Source organism: Pteropus vampyrus, unplaced genomic scaffold (genome assembly GCF_000151845.1).
Source record: "Pteropus vampyrus isolate Shadow unplaced genomic scaffold, Pvam_2.0 Scaffold225, whole genome shotgun sequence".
NCBI lineage: Eukaryota > Metazoa > Chordata > Mammalia > Chiroptera > Pteropodidae > Pteropus > Pteropus vampyrus.
The window spans coordinates 233,066-250,152 of record NW_011889006.1 but is presented as its reverse complement, the minus strand read 5'-3'; the positions used below and the strand labels follow the sequence as shown (position 1 = coordinate 250,152).

The 17,087-nt window shown below is 48.6% G+C and overlaps 3 protein-coding genes across 6 annotated transcripts in view; 2 read left to right on the top strand and 1 right to left on the bottom strand.

The window, feature by feature from the left end:
* On the bottom strand, positions 1-4,926 carry PSMB9 (proteasome subunit beta 9). The gene is made up of 6 exons (XM_011373406.2): positions 4,600-4,926; positions 2,717-2,784; positions 1,842-1,973; positions 1,066-1,195; positions 698-839; positions 1-135 (listed from the first exon to the last, which is right to left on the bottom strand). The coding sequence occupies exons 1-6, from the start codon at positions 4,747-4,749 to the stop codon at positions 8-10; spliced, it is 750 nt and encodes a 249-aa protein (XP_011371708.1). The 5' UTR covers positions 4,750-4,926; the 3' UTR covers positions 1-7.
* A 44-nt stretch (positions 4,927-4,970) lies between these two features.
* Positions 4,971-17,087, top strand: part of TAP1 (transporter 1, ATP binding cassette subfamily B member) — a 23,919-nt gene continuing 11,802 nt past the window's right edge. Inside the window, exons 1-11 of one of the 2 annotated variants that reach the window (XM_011373407.2) lie at positions 4,971-5,880; positions 6,383-6,497; positions 6,646-6,776; positions 7,586-7,791; positions 8,229-8,426; positions 9,276-9,404; positions 9,558-9,746; positions 10,344-10,517; positions 10,724-10,886; positions 11,186-11,322; positions 12,103-12,603. In XM_011373407.2, the coding sequence (XP_011371709.1) occupies positions 5,283-5,880; positions 6,383-6,497; positions 6,646-6,776; positions 7,586-7,791; positions 8,229-8,426; positions 9,276-9,404; positions 9,558-9,746; positions 10,344-10,517; positions 10,724-10,886; positions 11,186-11,322; positions 12,103-12,315 (2,253 nt within the window). In that variant the 5' untranslated portion in view covers positions 4,971-5,282 and the 3' untranslated portion in view covers positions 12,316-12,603. Of the gene's footprint in view, positions 5,881-6,382; positions 6,498-6,645; positions 6,777-7,585; positions 7,792-8,228; positions 8,427-9,275; positions 9,405-9,557; positions 9,747-10,343; positions 10,518-10,723; positions 10,887-11,185; positions 11,323-12,102; positions 12,604-17,087 lie in introns of those variants that run through there. The other variant, XM_023538518.1, reaches the window with a different exon arrangement.
* On the top strand, positions 13,443-16,859 carry LOC105300968 (proteasome subunit beta type-8). Of its 3 annotated transcripts, none has more exons than XM_011373409.2 (6): positions 13,443-13,551; positions 14,775-14,916; positions 15,077-15,188; positions 15,605-15,734; positions 16,114-16,318; positions 16,555-16,649. In XM_011373409.2, exons 2-6 carry the CDS (start codon positions 14,826-14,828, stop codon positions 16,641-16,643), a joined length of 627 nt encoding a protein of 208 aa, XP_011371711.1. In that variant the 5' UTR covers positions 13,443-13,551; positions 14,775-14,825; the 3' UTR covers positions 16,644-16,649. The 3 variants fall into 3 exon arrangements, with proteins under 3 accessions (XP_011371711.1, XP_011371710.1, XP_023394291.1); XM_011373408.2 differs by lacking the exon at positions 13,443-13,551 and adding an exon at positions 13,683-14,021 and having other exon boundaries at positions 16,555-16,859; XM_023538523.1 differs by lacking the exon at positions 13,443-13,551 and adding an exon at positions 13,685-13,889.

The following is a 17,087-nucleotide window of genomic DNA, read 5'->3' as shown; positions in this document are numbered from 1 at the left end:
GGGAGATTCACTCGTCATAGAATTTTGGCAGCTCATTGCCCAAGATTACTCGATGGTCCACACCAGCAGCTGTAATAGTGACCAGGTAAATGACACCCCCACTGGAGCCATCCCGACTCATGGCCAGAGCGATAGCTGCAGAGGGTGCAAGTTGGAGAGAGGGAGAGAGAATGGCTTAACCTCAAAAATCTTTTCCTTCCCCTTCTGTCTATATGCCTACTACCACCTTAAGATCTCAAAATCCATCTCCTAGGGAGGCGTATTTAGTGGTGTGCTGGTAAACTGACTTTTTAAAAAAAGAAGCCTTCATGTGTAGCATCTCCTAATGTCCATGGTCTCAATACTCCCACCACGATCAATTTCAAGTTGTAAATAGCTTAACAAGCAGCTCACAAATCCTTGAATATTTAACAGTTGGCTCTCGTGAGCTAGCCCAAACCAGTTCCAGCACACCACTGGTTCTTAGGGTAATCACATATCTTAACTTGCTTACTCAGAACAGTGCTGGTTTATGCCTTTTGTCCTGAAGTCCCATCTAGTTTAGCATTTGTTCTGCCCCCGGTCACTCTCGAAAGTGTACCAGTTTGGACATTAAATTAAATGGTCACCGATGTATTCCTCTTCCTGTTTTTTTATACTCTACTTCCCTCCCATGTTAATAATCCTCCCCCCGGTACCCTTCCACTTGGTTAATTACCATCCGTGGTGAAGCGCCTGCACTCCTCAGGGGACATGCCTGGTTTATACGCTGCATCCACATAACCATAGATATAGGTGCTGCCAGAGCCACCAATGGCAAAAGGTTGTCGAGTCAGCATTCCTCCCAGGGTTCCATATACCTGGGAGAGGCATCCTCAAGTCAAATCAATCCTCTCTTATTGCCACTGAGACAAGATGATCTCCATACTCTGCAGTGAAGCCCCAGTATCTCATGTTCCCACTGATAGAGACAGTACTATGCTTTCAGAGGCAATGTCTTTGGCACTCACTGCTAGAAGGACATATGACCTCCATCTCTCTAGGGGAGCGGAGAACCCCAGGGAGGGAGTGCACTGGGAAACTCACCTGGCCCCCTTCGCGCTGGTCCCAACCAGCTACCATCAGATGTGCAGACAGGTCCTCCCGGTATTTATAGCTGATATTCCTCACCACGTTTGCAGCAGCCAGAACAAGTGGAGGTTCTTCCAATTCCATCCTGAAGGAAATGTTAGGAATAGGGGTCAGTGTAATTTCCTGAAGTTCCACCCTTCCGTGCCAATACCATCATCCTTGCCAAGTGACACCTGAAACCTATAGCTGCAATAGGTCAAACTCCAGCTCCCCTCCCACATGTGCAGGGGAACCTGAGTCTTACACCACCAACTGGTAAGAAGGCTTCAATTGTTCCCCTCCTTTACTCTGTCCCACCTGCCATCCCCAATGACACAACTCTCTTGGCTCCAAGGGCCCTGCCCTTGTGTGTAAAAGCAGATAAGCATTATTTCTGCCCCAATTACCTTGGTTTATCATAAGGTAACTTGATATGTGGGCCACATCATCATTTTCTTCCTCATTATTTATATTATAACAGTGATTTACAGATTTCAGACTGCCTTCACATATATCATTTGATTCTCAAAGTAACCATCTGGTGAGGTAGGGTAGGTACTATTATCCCCACTTTCCAAATGTAGAAACCAGATTTGAGAGATTCGAGTGCCAGTTAAAAGGTAATAAAAGCAGGAGCCAAAACAGGAATTTTTTATTTTCCGCTGCAGTGTTCCTGGAACAGGACCATGTATGGGGTTCACTGGTTGGAGGACCTCTAGCAGGTGTGGTGTGAAGATCCCAGAGCTTCATACCCATGGAGCTCCAGTTGGTAGGCAGCCATGTCTGCCACGGCCTGGGCATCAGCAGCTGAACCAGAGAGGGCACAGTAGATGCGATGGTGTAGAGGGGACAGCTTGTCAAATACCCGATTCACCACTGCTTCTCTGTCGGGGAGTCAATAGTCATCTGTGTTAGAGTTGCAGGAATTTTTGAGGTTAATCGCCCGGTGTTTCTCAAATTTATTTGACACGAGAACAACCATGGAGTGCATGAAATTTAATGCTTGGATTAAAGAAGGAAGCAAAAAACAAAAACAAAAAAATCTGACTTAAAGAAAGCACTGCAAGTAATCAAAATTAGACAAATTAGACTTATTTTCAGGCTCAGATTTTACAATAAAATAAAAAATACTAAGTAAAGACTAATGTTCCTCTTATCAACTTTTCTTTTCTAGTAACCATCTTGAGGAATTTATGTGTTCTAAACATAAAGTAAGTAATATCGATCTAATCCCATATACTCATTTTACATGCTAGGAAACTGGCTGAGAGTGAGAAAGACGAAATTAGTTCTACATGTGATAGTTGAGAAATCATAGTACCTGCTTGTCAGAACCATCTTTTCTATCTCTGAATACATGGAAGGAGGACAGGCCACTTAAACCTCTATCTCCTTCTCAGATCCTATTCTTTCCAGGGACAGGGCACATAGCACAAGCCCCAGATCTTCCTCCATGAATTCGAGATACAAGTATCCACCCAAATATCCCATTATAGTGACCTTTCAGAAAGGTTAACTCCATTTCTTCAAAGCTCCAGTTCACTAATCTCTTCATGAATAGGTAAGGAAAATGCATGTTTGGGGCCATTAGCTTCTTTCCAAAGCATATACCTTCTTTGGTACTTACCCTGCAGACACCCGGGAATCAGAACCCACCACAACACCCCCATCAAACTCTACTGCCATGATGGTTGTCTGCAGAGACACAGAGGATAGAATGTCAGAGCAAGAAAAGCCTTGGTCCCCTTATGTCACAGGCGAGGAAACATTCCCAGAGAGGAGAGGGCTGGCTCAAGGTCACACAATGATACAGGCCAGAGTCAACTCCCAGTACAGGATTTTTTCTTCATCTTTCCATTTTCCCTATTGTCTTTCTTGGCTGCAAGGGAATGACAACACAGCCTGGCCACGGTACAACACAGGAAAAACAGCATCCCTAAGCCCCAACCTTCCAAAGTGGAATCCTTTCCACTGTAAAGGGAGAGGTGGAGATGAGGCTCCTAGAGGCAAAAGTTTGGCTCAGGGGGCCCTTCCAAGCTCTGGTGAGGCAGCCCCACAAGTGAATGACCTCTACCACATGTGCTTGTGCGTGCAGATGTGGTACAGACCCGACAGAGCGTTACTATGACCTTGAGAAATAAGCTCAGGACTTTTGGGGGCCCTGAATTCTTCACCTGTACCCCCCTTAATCAGTTGTGAGCTCTTTCAGTTTACTGTCCAGTAAACTGGTAAACATTGAGGGGGTCCGTGGACAGCAGGGCCATGCCTCAAGGAAGAAGGAAAGCAGCAAGGAACACATGAAATAGTTTAAAATAAAAGTTTCATTTAAGAATTTCTGATCAAGAGGTAAATAGATATCTCAGCAATCAGGAGAAGAGAGCTATAGCAAGAGAATTGTTTGATTTGAGAGTTTGAGCAGACTTTTCTAGGTTAAAAACAAATTAAGGAAAATAATTAAGGAAGAGTGAAGGCGGATAAAGCTTTTTCTACTGCTGTTGAGTTGGGAAAGGGCTTAAAGATCCTTGGTTAAAAACAGAAAACTGAGTCACAGAGAAGGAGAATGACTTGTCCAAGTTCAAAACCCAGGTCTAATTGCAGACCCGTTTGGCTTCTACTTCCTACTTTCTGGTGCTCATCTGGCAGCAAGGAAAGATTTTCTAACTTATAAGTGGTTTTTGCTGCTCTTTCTCCCCAATATCCCTTGGATATTGCCCTGAGGGTACTTTCTCACATACTGATTTACCATGAATAGAGAGCCAGAGAACAGGGGCACCCTCCTTCTCCAGCCTATTCCTTTGTAACAAAGTGCCCCCAAGCCAAGAGTAGTGGCAGTAGTCTGAGAGCAGCAGCCAGCCAGCCTTGGGCTGCCATCTGCCCCAGGCACCTAGCCTGGGCGAGGTCTCCCAGCCCGTGGCTGGAAGTGGGCAGGGAAGACACAAGGAAGGGATCAAGGCAGCACCTGGGCTGAGCAGGAGCACTCCTGAGCCAAGCTGGAAAGGGTGCCACCGGCTCACATGGAACCCCTATTATCAGTGCTGGGGCTATGAGCTACCCAGGTGCCCGTTTACCAAAGGTCTGTGTGATGAGTTGGCCCTTCTCAATCAGTGCCCATATTCCCCCCTCCTAAATGCTGTCCTATTTCGCCCAGGGCACCATTTCCTTATCTCTCTGCACCTTCTCCAACCCCCTCCCTAGATTTAACCAGCTCCTCTCTCTAGTCCAGAGTGAAAGCGAAAGCGCTTTAAAGCAGCTTCCCCTTGACGCTTCCAGCTAAAAGCCAAAGCACCCCCTTCTCCAGCAGCCTCGCGTGGCCAGTCTCTTCGCGGACCCCTAGATGATTCCCTTCAGAAGACAGACGCCCTGTATTCACTGAAGGGCGCCAGCACTGGATGCTACAAGCTACCTCCTCACTCTTCGTTAGTCTCCACATTCACTTCTTGGTGCTTCCAGAGTCCCCCTGTCGCTCCACCTCCTTCACCCCTCTGCTAACCCTCAAACCCAGAGTTTTACCCCAGTGTGGACTTCTCCGGCTCGGGGAAAGTCCCCAGTTGGTGCTCCCGTCCGAAGCATCACCGCGCCGCGCTCCTCGCTGCCTGGGGCACTAGTTTCCGACCTGGGACAGCCAGCTGCGCTCACCCTATAGCCCCGCCCCTTCGCCATGCCCGCCAGAGGGCGCCAGGGGGCGCCAGAATCCTCTTGGTGAGGCTTGGCACTCGGACGCTAACCTGCGTGGGGCAGATCTACCCAGAGACAGGTGACTAGAGAGCCCGCCCTGAGGCGAGGGGTAAGAAGTCTGGACTAGTGGATCCCGATAGAGGAGGCAAAGAAAGGAGGAGAGAAGGGCGTGCGTGATGGAGAAGGTGGAGCACCAAGGCAGCTCTGCAGAACCTCAGATCTGATTTCAACGCTCTCTCCCAAAATAGTCTGAGCAGGCACATTGGGAAGTGGGCGGATCTAGTGAGCCGGCGGCGCTTTCGGTTTCCCTTTTCCCTAAACCGCTCGCTTCTAGTCAACGCGACCAGGCTCAGCCGGTTCCCGGGACTTTCCGAGAGCTCCGCCCCGGCCCTCCCTACTCCCCGCCCTAGCCGCCGGTCCTCCTGCGCGCTTGGACACATTCTCGGACAGCATACAGAGCCTCTGGCCCAGAGGGGACTGCGGAGAGTCCCAGGCCCGGACGCGACCCCCACGCACCAATGGCCAGCTCAGGATCTCCCGCTCCCTGCGGGTTCCTCTGCCTCTCCCGAGCTTCGCTCGCGTGGCTGGGGACAGCGCTGCTGCTGCTCGCCGACTGGATGCTGCTCCGGTGGGCCCTGCCCGGAATATCGTCCTTGCTGGTTCCCGCTGCGCTGCCGCTGCTCCAGGTCTGGGTAGTAGGCCTGAGCCGCTGGGCTGCACTGTGGCTGGGAGCCCGTGGGATCCTCCGGGCAACAGTTGGAACCAAGAGAGAACCGGCAGGAGTCCAGGGATGGCTGGCTGCTTTGGAGCCACTGGCGGCGGCGCTGTCCTTGGCTCTGCCAGTACTTGCCTTGTTCCGAGAACTGGGCTCGTGGGCAGCTCCCAGGGACACTGACAGCTCCAGGGAACTGCACTGGGGAAGTCGCCTCGACGCTTTCGCCCTCAGCTACGCAGCGGCACTGCCCGCAGCCGCCCTGTGGCATAAGCTCCGGAGCCTTTGGGTGCCAGCAGGTCAGGGGGGTTCTGGAGACAACGTGCGCCGGCTTCTGGGATGCCTGGGCTCCGAAATACGGCGCCTCCCGCTCATGCTGGTCTTGTTGGTCCTCTCCTGTCTTGGTAAGGGAGTTGAGGGGTAGAGGGACGGATGCTAGGGGACTGAGCAGGAATCAAGAGTAATGGTCAGTGAGATAGGTTACTGAGTCCTGGGAAATGTGGACCAGGGGAAGGCGACCCAGCTCAGGTCTTGAAGAGACCACTCCTGCACTGGATGGGAGTCAGGAGTCCGTGGACTTCAGTGTTGCCCCGGGCATTGGTTCACTGGGCCACCTTGGGCAGGTCCTTTCCTCTGAGGCAGCATCTTTAATACAAAGGTATCTATCTTACTCCATGATCTCTAAGCTTCCTAGTTAAACTCCTAAAGGTCTGGTGGGGCCACAGGGTGAAGAGTTCCAGAGCGGCCTTTTCAAGTGAAGGGTTGTGTTCTCAGTATTGTTTTCCTGCCGCTACCCTCCAGGATATTGGTGAGGGGTGGAAGAGAGGTGTGCTGGGGCAGTCTGGTTGGGGCTGGCCTGCTTAGACTTTTATTTGTGACTGACACGTCTCTTTTCTCCCACCCCAGGTGAGATGGCCATTCCATTCTTCACTGGCCGCCTCACTGACTGGATTCTGCAAGAAGGGGCAGCAGCTGCCTTTACTCGAAACATAACTCTCATGTCCATTCTCACCATAGCCAGGTCTGGGGGCTGAAGATGGAAGGCTGAGGATGGGGGACTCTGAAAAAGAGGGAGTTGGAAGTTAGGGCTGCTGTCTAAAGTACACTTCTGTGGGGACCTTCTCTCTGTCTCCTGAACACACCCTGACTCTCCATCTCTCTGTCTCTAGTGCAGTGCTGGAGTTCATGGGTGATGGGATCTATAACAGCACCATGGGCCGTGTGCACAGCCACTTGCAGGGAGAGGTGTTCCGGGCTGTCCTGCGCCAGGAAACGGAGTTTTTCCAACAGAACCAAACAGGTTTCTCGTGAGACTTTCATTATGCATCCACATGCTATTTATATTCCCATGTAGCCCACTTTACTTATAATTTTGATATCTCTCTCTCTTTCTCACACACACACACGCACACGCACACGCACACGCACACGCACACATTGTCATTTCTTATTCTTGGTATGCCGCGAGCAAAATATTGTACTCTACCTTCAGAAAAACCTCATTTTTCCATCCAAGATTTTTCCATAAATTTATCCCTAAATGTGTATTTAGATAGAAACTATAGGATTGCAAACTTGGAAATTTTGAGATCACAGAGTCTAACTGCCTCATTTTACAGAGAAGGAAAGTGAGGCCTAGACCCTAAATGCTGAAACTTGCATGGTCACATATGGACAGAGATGAACTTGGGGATTGAACCCCTCTCCCAATCCAGTGCTTGGTATCATTTCCTGGATTACTTGCTAGTAGCACCCTCTATTTTTCTCCAGCTCTGTTATATAACCAGCTTAAGCTCTTCCTGCCTACATGTACAGCATGGAATATACAAGTTCTTTAAGGAACAGAAATCTGTTAGAAAAATGAGAATTTACATGGGCATCAATTTCTTTATAATTAAAATAAAGGCGTTTGGTCAGACTTTTCCTCTCTAACACACTCTCCCTGAATTGAGATCCCCAAACTTCCCTATACCCCTGACCTTGTTTTCCCCAGCCTCCCTAGAATACCTATTGACACCCTTCTTCCTGGCACCCTGGCTCAACTGCTAGTCCCTCTCTTCACTCTGAGCCTCTCATTCACTCCAATCTTTTCTCCCCTACCCCTGCCAGGTGCCATCACATCTCGGGTAACAGAGGACACATCCACCTTGAGTGAGTCTCTGAGTGAGAAGTTGAGCCTATTGCTGTGGTACCTGGTGCGAGGACTTTGTCTCTTGGGGCTTATGCTCTGGGGGTCACTATCCCTCACCATGGTCACCCTGGTCTTCCTGCCTCTGCTTTTCCTTCTGCCTAAGAAGCTTGGAAAATGGCACCAGGTATGTCTAGGGAGTTGCCTCAACTTACACAGACCCTCCTCTCTTGTACTTGGCAGACTTAGATCCTTTCAGATTTCTCTTCTGGCACACTCACTGATTCTCCATCTTCACGGGATTCCCTGGTCCTATAGTCCATGGTCCTAGATTGCTTAATGTTGATCTTCATATTCTCTATGTCTTCTATTCTAACTTTTGCCCACAATCTTCCTTTAAGAATATGATCACCAGTCTCAAGAATATGATCCCCTATCACTCTTCTGAGTCATTTTCCTCTCCTCTGGATCTATTTAGTATCCAGGGGGTGTAATAGTGTCCCTTTCTTTTCTCTCCTGTCTCCCTGCCTCTTTTCACCTTTAATCTCAGCCAGGTAACTCAGGTAGTAGTGTCCCTTATGGTTTGCCAACCCTATGTGACATTGCTTGACCATGTCTCCACAGGTACTGGCAGCACAGGTGCAAGAATCTCTGGCAAAGTCCAACCAAGTGGCCATTGAGGTTCTGTCAGCTATGCCTACAGTCCGGAGCTTTGCCAATGAGGATGGAGAGATCCAGAAGTTCAGGCAAAAGCTGCAGGAAATGGAGACACTCAACCAGAAGGAGGCCCTGGCCTATGCAGTCAACCTCTGGACCACCAGTGTGAGAACCTGGAGATGAATGCCTATACCCTTGTCCCCAAGCTGCCGTGACCCCATTCCCTTTCCCATGACCCCGGTCCACACTCCTCCTCCACTGGGCAGTGGTTGGTTCAGTGTTCTCGTCCTAGCAACCTGAGGCTCAATTACCCTACTCAGTGTTCTTGTCCCACTCTCTCCTTTTAGGCATGCTAGTTGACTTCCTTTCATTGTGGTACACAAAATCTATCCAACCTCCTTTTTAGGAAGATGCCATATCGTCTAGCCTAGGGCCTTACTTTGCTTCTCAGGGGTTGCTCAGGGAGCTGTAAATTCCTGCACCTGGACCTGCTTCATCTTGGGAGTGTGTGGATGTGCTAGTGAGAGCCGTGCGAATAGCAGAAGCCAAGGATGGAGGGCTCTGTGATGTAATTGAAAGAGAACTAGACAAGCAATCAGAAATTCCTGGCTTGGTGCTGCCATTTACTAGCTCGGTGACCATGGCCTGGAAGCTTACCTTCTCTGAGACTGTTTCCTCATTTTAAAAAACGGGAGTGATATAACTTTGTTTATATGGATCTTGATCTGAATATTATATTACATTACATTCATGAAAACTTTTTGTGAAGAGCAAAATGCTCCCCAAACAAGGCGATAATGGTGATGGTGATGATGATAATGATGGCTTCTGTCATGTGTAACTGAGTAAGACTCCATGGGGTCTCTGTGGTTCACTCTTCTTTTCTACTTATTGAGCCTCCTGCTGTTACTTGGGAGAAAGGGGCTTTATATCTCCTTAATGCTAGGAATTCTGGTTCTTTGCATCTCCATTAGATTTCTAACACAATCCCTTTTCTCTGCGATCTCTCCACAGATCTCAGGGATGCTGCTGAAGGTGGGAATCCTATACATCGGTGGGCAGCTGGTGACAAGTGGGACTGTAAGCAGTGGGAACCTTGTCACATTTGTTCTTTACCAGATCCAGTTCACCACAGCTGTTGAGGTGAGCTCTTTTTAGTGTCACTCCCCAGTGCCTTTCCTTCCCCCATCCCATCACCATCTGTGCCACTCTACTCCCGTTCTTTATGCTTTTCACATCACATAACCTTGGCAAGCAGATTAAGTTGCTCCCTCACTATTCATACCTCCCCTCCAGGTCCTGCTGTCCACCTATCCCAATGTACAGAAGGCTGTGGGCTCCTCAGAGAAAATATTTGAGTACTTGGACCGGATCCCTTGCTGCCCAGCCAGTGGCGTACTGACACCTTCAAATTTGGAGGGCCTTGTTCAGTTCCAAGATGTCTCTTTTGCCTACCCAAACCGTCCAGATGTTCCAGTGCTGCAGGTACAACCTACTGATCCTTGCATTTCACCAACCACACTCAACTCTGCCATCCTAAATTTTCTTCCTTTCTTCAGCCTGCTTAACACCAGGTACAGATAGCTCTTTCCTAACCCCTCAGAGGCAAAGATGAGCATCATCTCTTCTATTAAACTGCCCCAAACTTAAGAACCAGTTTGGATTTCCAAGAAGAATGAGGAAGGAGGCTCTCATGGAGGAGGCTCTCACATCCTAAGGAATTGCTGAAGCAAAATCTATCTCCAGTCTCCCATCTTCCCTTTTCTTTCCATTTTCGATTTGGAATGTGTGTGTGTGTGGTTTTTTTTTTTTTTTTTTCCCATTATATCTGATCACAAGTGTGTGGTATACTGGTGCTTGGTCTTTGTTCTCATCTTTGCCTCATCTTCCATCTCTACTCCTTAGTAGATGCCTGAAAAACAGGAGTCTGTGCATGTGGGAGGGTAGGAGTTACTATATTTCCCCATTTTTCTCCTTTCTTCCCTAGGGTAAGACATTATGCTGTGTAACAAGACAATGGCAGTCTCAAGATTAGGGGCCTTAGCCCACCTCTTATTGTGTGATTGATTCTCTACCCTCCAGGAGTTGACATTCACCCTATGTCCTGGTGAGGTGATGGCACTGGTTGGACCCAATGGGTCTGGGAAGAGCACAGTGGCTGCCCTGCTGCAGAATCTGTACCAGCCTACCAGGGGGAAGCTGCTATTGGATGGGAAGCCCCTTCCCGAATATGAACACCGCTACCTGCACAGACAGGTGAGCAAGAAGGTGGTATGGGGGTATGGAACATTAAGTAAGAAGACTGTTCTCACTGAGCACTAACTGAGCACTCTGTTAGGGAATAAGAGACCTTGGGTGGAGAATTTTGTGATAGGATATCAGTATAGATTTTGAGTCTTCAATCTCTATATAACCACCCCTCTGTTCCTTATCGCATGACTCTTTGTCATATTTTGTTTCAGATGGCTGCAGTGGGACAAGAACCACAGCTATTTGGAAGAAGTTTCCAAGAAAATATTGCCTATGGCCTGATCCAGAAGCCAATTATGGAGGAAATCACAGCTGCTGCAATAGAGTCCGGAGCCCATAGTTTCATCTCTGAACTCCCTCAAGGCTACAACACAGGTGCTCTCTCCACTCATGTCACCACCAAGACATCTTCACCTTACTGAAACGCCAATAGTCGTTCCTTTATTCATCAGTTCCTCCCGTCCCACTGACATCAATTTGAATTTGTAAGATCTTGTTCCTATGGCTCCTTCGTCCTCGTATCCTCAGAACTCCTTATTTCCAGAACCTTCCTTTTCCAGCTGTGTCCATCAGTCCTTGGTGTGTGTGCGTGTGCATGTGTGTGTGTGTGTGTGTGTGTGTGTGTGCATGCACATGTGGTTATGCAGCTCTCACCTTGGCTCTTGTCTCTGCAGAGGTGGGCGAGGCTGGGGGCCAGCTATCAGGGGGTCAGCGACAGGCAGTGGCCTTGGCTCGAGCATTGATCCGGAAACCACGTGTACTCATCCTGGATGATGCTACCAGTGCCCTGGATGCAAACAGCCAGTTACGGGTGAGAGAGCCATCTTCTTGATGCCTACATCCCACCAAATCCTCCTTCCACCACTCATCCTATGTTAAATATACTAACATAAGTATCCAAATCAGTCCTTGTAATTGTCAGTTCCCATTAGCTTCTCCCTGAGATGCCTAGAACCAGTTAAAAGAGACTGTCTCCAGACTCTGAATCTCTGAAGTCAAACATAAGAAAAAGACCATCCTAAAATTAATATTAATTGAGCTTATATTATTGCCAAACATGCTACTAGGCCCTTTGCAAGTACCATCTAACTCATTTATTCATTGTGAATGCTTGTGCACTGGGTGTCATTATCCTTTTTCTACAGATGATGAAATGGAGGCAAAGAGAGGTCGAATAACCTGATCAAAGTCATTCAGCTATTTAGTAGCAGAGGCTGGACCCAGATTCAAGTCTGTCTGACTTGAATGCTCATGCTCTTTACCACTAAGTTATACTTCCTTAAAATAGAATATAAAAATTCCTAGTCCATAGGTAGAGAGACTATTCAATACTCTTCGCTTTTTTTTTTTTTATGGGTTTCACCATAGGACTGACTTTTATTCCACTGTTGCCTCCGCATGTAAACAGTCCTTAACAAATCAAAAGTTTGACAGAGAAGCACTCTGAAGGAGAATCTTTGCTCTTCTTGCGGTTGTTGACAGAAGTCACGGTTATCCTGGCAAGGTCTGTCCCAGCCCCAGAAACACACACAGATCCCTCCCTGGGCTGGGAGTGTTCCCCAGCTCTGACAGAGTCTGTATCTGTTCTCAGGTGGAGCGGCTCCTGTATGAAAGCCCCGAGAGGTGCTCTCGGTCTGTGCTTCTCATCACCCAGTGTCTCAGCTTGGTGAAGAAGGCTGACCGCATCCTCTTTCTGGAAGGAGGCACCATCTGTGAGGCCGGAACCCACGAACAGCTCATGGAGAATAGGGGACGCTATTGGACCATGGTGCAGGCTCTTGGTGTGTTGGGTACTCCAAAATGAAAGACTTCTCAGACCTGCACACTCCATCTCCCTTCCTTTTTTTTCTCCTTCCTATAGTGAGGAATTTGGGAACAAAAATCTTAACAGAGTTGCGGAGTAGTACACTGCTTCTGGGAGAGACATCCTGAAATGTAACCCCCAGGTGATACCTAAAATTCTGACATAAGTGTTACCCCTCTCAAAACAAATCTTGCAAATGCAAATTTCCTGAAAGAAAACAGGGTTTATAACTGGGTTTAAAGCCAGGGTTGGTGTGTAGTCTGAAAATGGGGAGAAATATTTATCACATACGGAAGGGAATGTGATACTTTCCAATATGATCAAAGGCATGTGCCGGCCCCCCGAATACCTGTGGATTCTTGCTATTTATAATAAAATTGGTGTTTTGTACTGTGGTTTCTCGCTTTTTCAGCGCACCAAATGGGTCACCGACTTTTGCAGCGTACTTTTCAGCGCACTTCAGCATTCTCAGTGTTTCATAGCCCTAAGTGCGCCATCTTTTTCCTTAAGTCATCTATTTCCAGTGGTTGCCCCTCCACTTTCCCATTGCCCCATGCCCGCCCCCAAGGATGAGCCAGACTGGGATACAGCGCCCTCCAGGCACTCACCTGTGCCGGGAGCCATGGCTTTTCGCGAGCACCCCTACAAGGAAGCGCAAGTGCGCTTCACCACCCAAGTCCTTTCCCATAGGGCGCCCCAGGTACAGAGGTGGCACCTGCCTGGGAAATCTCAGCACAGTGGGCGGGGTTTATAGCAAATCTCTTCTAAACGGAGAGGGCCACAGTATGTGACGTTAACAGTTGCTGGGCAGATTAGTCTAACACAGGTTGCCAGGAGAGGCGGGGTTTAGAGGAATTAGACTCTAGCTTTGCTCAGTCAAGCAAGAATTGGGAGGAAGTTGGGGCAGAAAGGGCAGTTCTTGTGGGTAGTGAGACCGTTGAACCTGAAGAGGCCCTATAAGGGACCACGTGGAAAGATTCAGAGACCGCGCCCTCTTCTTGGTGCTTCCTTACTCCACATGCTGCGGGTATATTCTATTGCGGTTTGCCCCAATACCAGTCCTCAAGACTCAGCGGCCCCACGTACTGCAGTCCCTCCCCTACTTTTATAAAATGATGCTCATATGAACACCCCTCCCCCACCCCCGACGTGAAACGGCTGCTAGCCTCTTGCTTGCTGACTTCCAGCTTTCTGGTTGAGGCTACATCTTTAGGTGATACGACCCCTACCCACTCTGTAAGTGCTCCCAGTGGATGCCTCGACCTGTTGGTGTCTCTCACTAATCTTGCTGCCAAGGGGGCTTTTAAAACCTGTTGGTGTCTCTCACTAATCTTGCTGCCAAGGGGGCTTTTAAAACCGCTCCCGCTCTTTCCACTCATGGTTCCTCAACCTCTACGAAGGCTGAGCAGAGAAGCCTGTCCCCAGTATGATATACCTGGTTTCCAGATACCCACTGCCTTCTTCTCGGAAAAAATTCTGGTTCCCTCCCCTTAAGGCTGCAGACTTTCGCTTTCACTTCCTTCTCTGCGAGCGGACAAATTTCCCGGTGATAGGCGATCATGGCGCTGCTGGAGGTGTGCGGAGCCCCGCGAGGGCAGCGGGAGGACTGGGCTTTCTCTGCCGCGGGAAGCCGGCATCGCTCGGACCCTGGACACTACAGTTTCTCTATGCGATCTCCGGAGCTCGCCCTCCCCCGGGGAATGCAGGTCAGGGCTGTAAGAGAACCCCAGGGGAGGGAGGGAGGAGGCACAGAGGAACGGAGGGTCTGCCTGGAAACTGCCCACAGTGGAGATACTCGGAGGGGCCCATCCTTTAGTCCAGGAGAGCCACGTCCAGGGTCCTAGCCAGGAAAAAGGCCACGTGGGAGTCGAGGACTGACCTTCTGAGGGTTAGGAAGTGCAGACTGGGGCAAAAAGAGGTGGGGTGGTGCCTATGGGAAGACAACAGCGCTTTCCTGTGCGTTCTCCATCGCACACAAATCAGGAAGCCTTTCTCACGGGGCTATCATATGATACGCGGGCTGTGCAGTGTCTTGGAAAACCTGTAAACTTTTGCGGTTAGCCTCGCTGAGGCCACTCACTGTGGTTATCTTGGATCAAATCACTTAGACTAGATTTCGGGCCTCGTCTGTAACATAAGGATACTAGTAATAAATGTGTTTTGTGAGGGTTAAATGACCTATTAGTGGAAAAATCGTTAAAGTCATCCTTAAAACTTTTAGTTACGGTAACATTTATTTATTTTTCTGTTCCGTTGCGCTGGATAATGGAAAGGTTTGTGTCTTGTGCATCTTCTTTTCCTTCTCCCAAGACGTTTCATCGTAGAGTTAACCCATTCCATTTTCTGATGCTTGGAAAGTTTCTACAGATCTCACTCCCACACTCTCTAAAACCTTTTCCTGGAGCCTCCTACTTCAGAAGTTTTCATTGCCTCTCTCTTTGTCTTTTCTCTCTGATTAGCCCACTGAATTCTTCCAGTCCCTGAGTGGAGAAAGGAACGTTCAGATAGAGATGGCCCACGGCACTACCACACTCGCCTTCAAGTTCCAACATGGAGTAATTGTGGCAGTGGATTCTCGGGCTTCCGCAGGGAGTTACATTGGTGAGTGTGTGTGTTCCAGGAGGCAGACTCTGGGGGAGCTGGGTCCTCCTCTCAGCAGGAGCCCAGCATCTGCACCGCAGTAGAAGCAGATATTGACTTAGGATGCACAGAGAGAGCTGTGGAGTCATTCCTCCCCTCTCGAAACTCTTTCTTCTTCCAGCCACCTTAAGGGTGAACAAGGTGATTGAGATTAACCCTTACCTGCTTGGCACCATGTCTGGCTGTGCAGCGGACTGTCAGTACTGGGAGCGTCTGCTGGCCAAAGAGTGCAGGTAGGAGAGGTCTCTCATCTCCTTTGTAAGCCTAGTGGTTAATCCTGGATCCTGGTTCTTCCAGATCACTGCTCCTCACCCTTTTTTCCTGTGCTAACGTAGCATCTTAGTGCTAATGTAGTATTTCACACAATAGCCTTTTGGTGATGAAAACCTTCCAAATCTCAGCCAGTGCTCTTGTCAATAAGCCAGATAATTTGTCATTTGTTTAACACTAACACCATCAATTCTGATGGGATAGTATCATTTATCAGGAGTTCTTTCTGTGGTTTAAATACTTTAAATTTCAAATCTCTCCCTGATCCTTAGATCTTACAAAACCATCCCTTTCAAATGAGTATCTCTTCAATCACTTCCTGCCCATCAAATGAGCTGCTCAGAGAGTTCTCTCTCCCCACCACCCTGTCCTCACCCAGGCTGTACTATCTTCGGAATGGGGAGCGGATCTCAGTGTCGGCAGCCTCCAAACTTCTCTCCAACATGATGTGCCAGTACCGGGGCATGGGCCTCTCCATGGGTAGTATGATCTGTGGCTGGGACAAGAAGGTGAGTACGCTCCATTTTCCATATTCCCCTACTGTGGATGAGAGATCAGTTTCCCCATTGCACACTCTTATTCCATCCCCTACAAGCTATGTGGCAGACAGAGTGCTCTGTTACAGAACTGTTCCATCATACCCACGGCCTATTTCTGGGTACAGATGTGGGCTATTGTTTTGTAAGCTTGTCCCTTTTGATAAAATAGCTGATTACAAGTTTGTTTCCCCCACCAAAGTTTTATAATTGTTACTGAAGTGCTGTCCTAGCTCAAATAGTCCTGTGGTAATTCTTATTCTTTTGTTCACTTTTTATGGCTTACACTTGAACATGTATGTGACCAATAACTCTCTCCATTTCTAACCTGGAACCTTCTTGCATCCATTAGGGCCCTGGACTCTACTATGTGAATGAAAATGGGACTCGGCTTTCAGGGAATATGTTTTCCACTGGTAGTGGGAACACCTATGCCTATGGGGTCATGGATAGTGGCTACAGGCCCAATCTTAGCCTTGAAGAGGCCTATGACCTCGGCCGCAGGGCTATTGTTCATGCCACCCACCGAGACAGCTATTCTGGAGGCGTTGTCAATAGTAAGAGACCAGTGCTCCCACTACCATGCTCCTGGGCGAGGAAGGGGGATTTGAGATTGGGAGACTGGGGGAGGCAGAGTGGCAGGGAGGTGGTTTTCAGAGTCAGAAGAGGGGCATTTAAGTCCTAGTAATAAAGGCTTTGAGTGTGTGTATTGTTGTGGCCTTCAACATAACGTTATTAACAGGAAACTACTGACATGAAAGGTGACTCCATGTTCTTTCTCATTCACCCACAGTGTACCACATGAAGGAAGACGGTTGGGTGAAAGTGGAAAGTACAGACGTCAGTGACCTGATGCACCAGTACCGAGAGGCCAGTCAGTAACTGTGGTGGTGGCTGGACAGACCTCTGGGAAAACCTGGCTAACTCAGAGACCTGAACCAGCTTACACTCCAGGAGAAAGAGGGGCCTAACCTGAGCCTGGAGATAAAGAACTAGAGGCCAGTGGGGTTGGGACAGAGTTTATCCTTTTTCAAGTTCTGTTTCTTCAACCTTCTGGGTACCCTACTAAGCACAATAAAGGAAAACGGTTATAAAAGCCTCTGTGTTGTGGCTGAGTGAGCTGTGGTTGTTGTGGAGGAGGGGACAGGAAATAAAGAAAAGCATTTCCTGAGAAGGGAGACTCAAACCTTTACCTAAGAAATGGGGCTTCACCAAATATTTCTCCTGGGTTTTCTTCCCACACTCATTTTTCCAGGGCCCCAGAAAGGCTGATCATTGTTGTCTGTGGACATTTATTTGAAATTTAACTTAGTTAAGGGTCCCTTC

What these genes read in the sequence shown, in the direction of transcription:
- PSMB9 (XM_011373406.2), bottom strand. Translation starts at nt 4,749, where the DNA reads ATGGCGAAGGGGCGGGGCTATAGGGTGAGCGCAGCTGGCTGTCCCAGG. An exon ending in TACCAACTGGAGCTCCATGG is followed by an intron (nt 1,196 to 1,841) that starts GTATGAAGCTCT and finishes CATTTCCTTCAG; the next exon opens with GATGGAATTGGAAGAACCTC. An exon ending in ACCAGCGCGAAGGGGGCCAG is followed by an intron (nt 840 to 1,065) that starts GTGAGTTTCCCA and finishes TGCCTCTCCCAG; the next exon opens with GTATATGGAACCCTGGGAGG.
- LOC105300968 (XM_011373408.2), top strand. Translation starts at nt 13,875, where the DNA reads ATGGCGCTGCTGGAGGTGTGCGGAGCCCCGCGAGGGCAGCGGGAGGAC. An exon ending in CCCTCCCCCGGGGAATGCAG is followed by an intron (nt 14,022 to 14,774) that starts GTCAGGGCTGTA and finishes CTCTCTGATTAG; the next exon opens with CCCACTGAATTCTTCCAGTC. An exon ending in TTCCGCAGGGAGTTACATTG is followed by an intron (nt 14,917 to 15,076) that starts GTGAGTGTGTGT and finishes TTCTTCTTCCAG; the next exon opens with CCACCTTAAGGGTGAACAAG.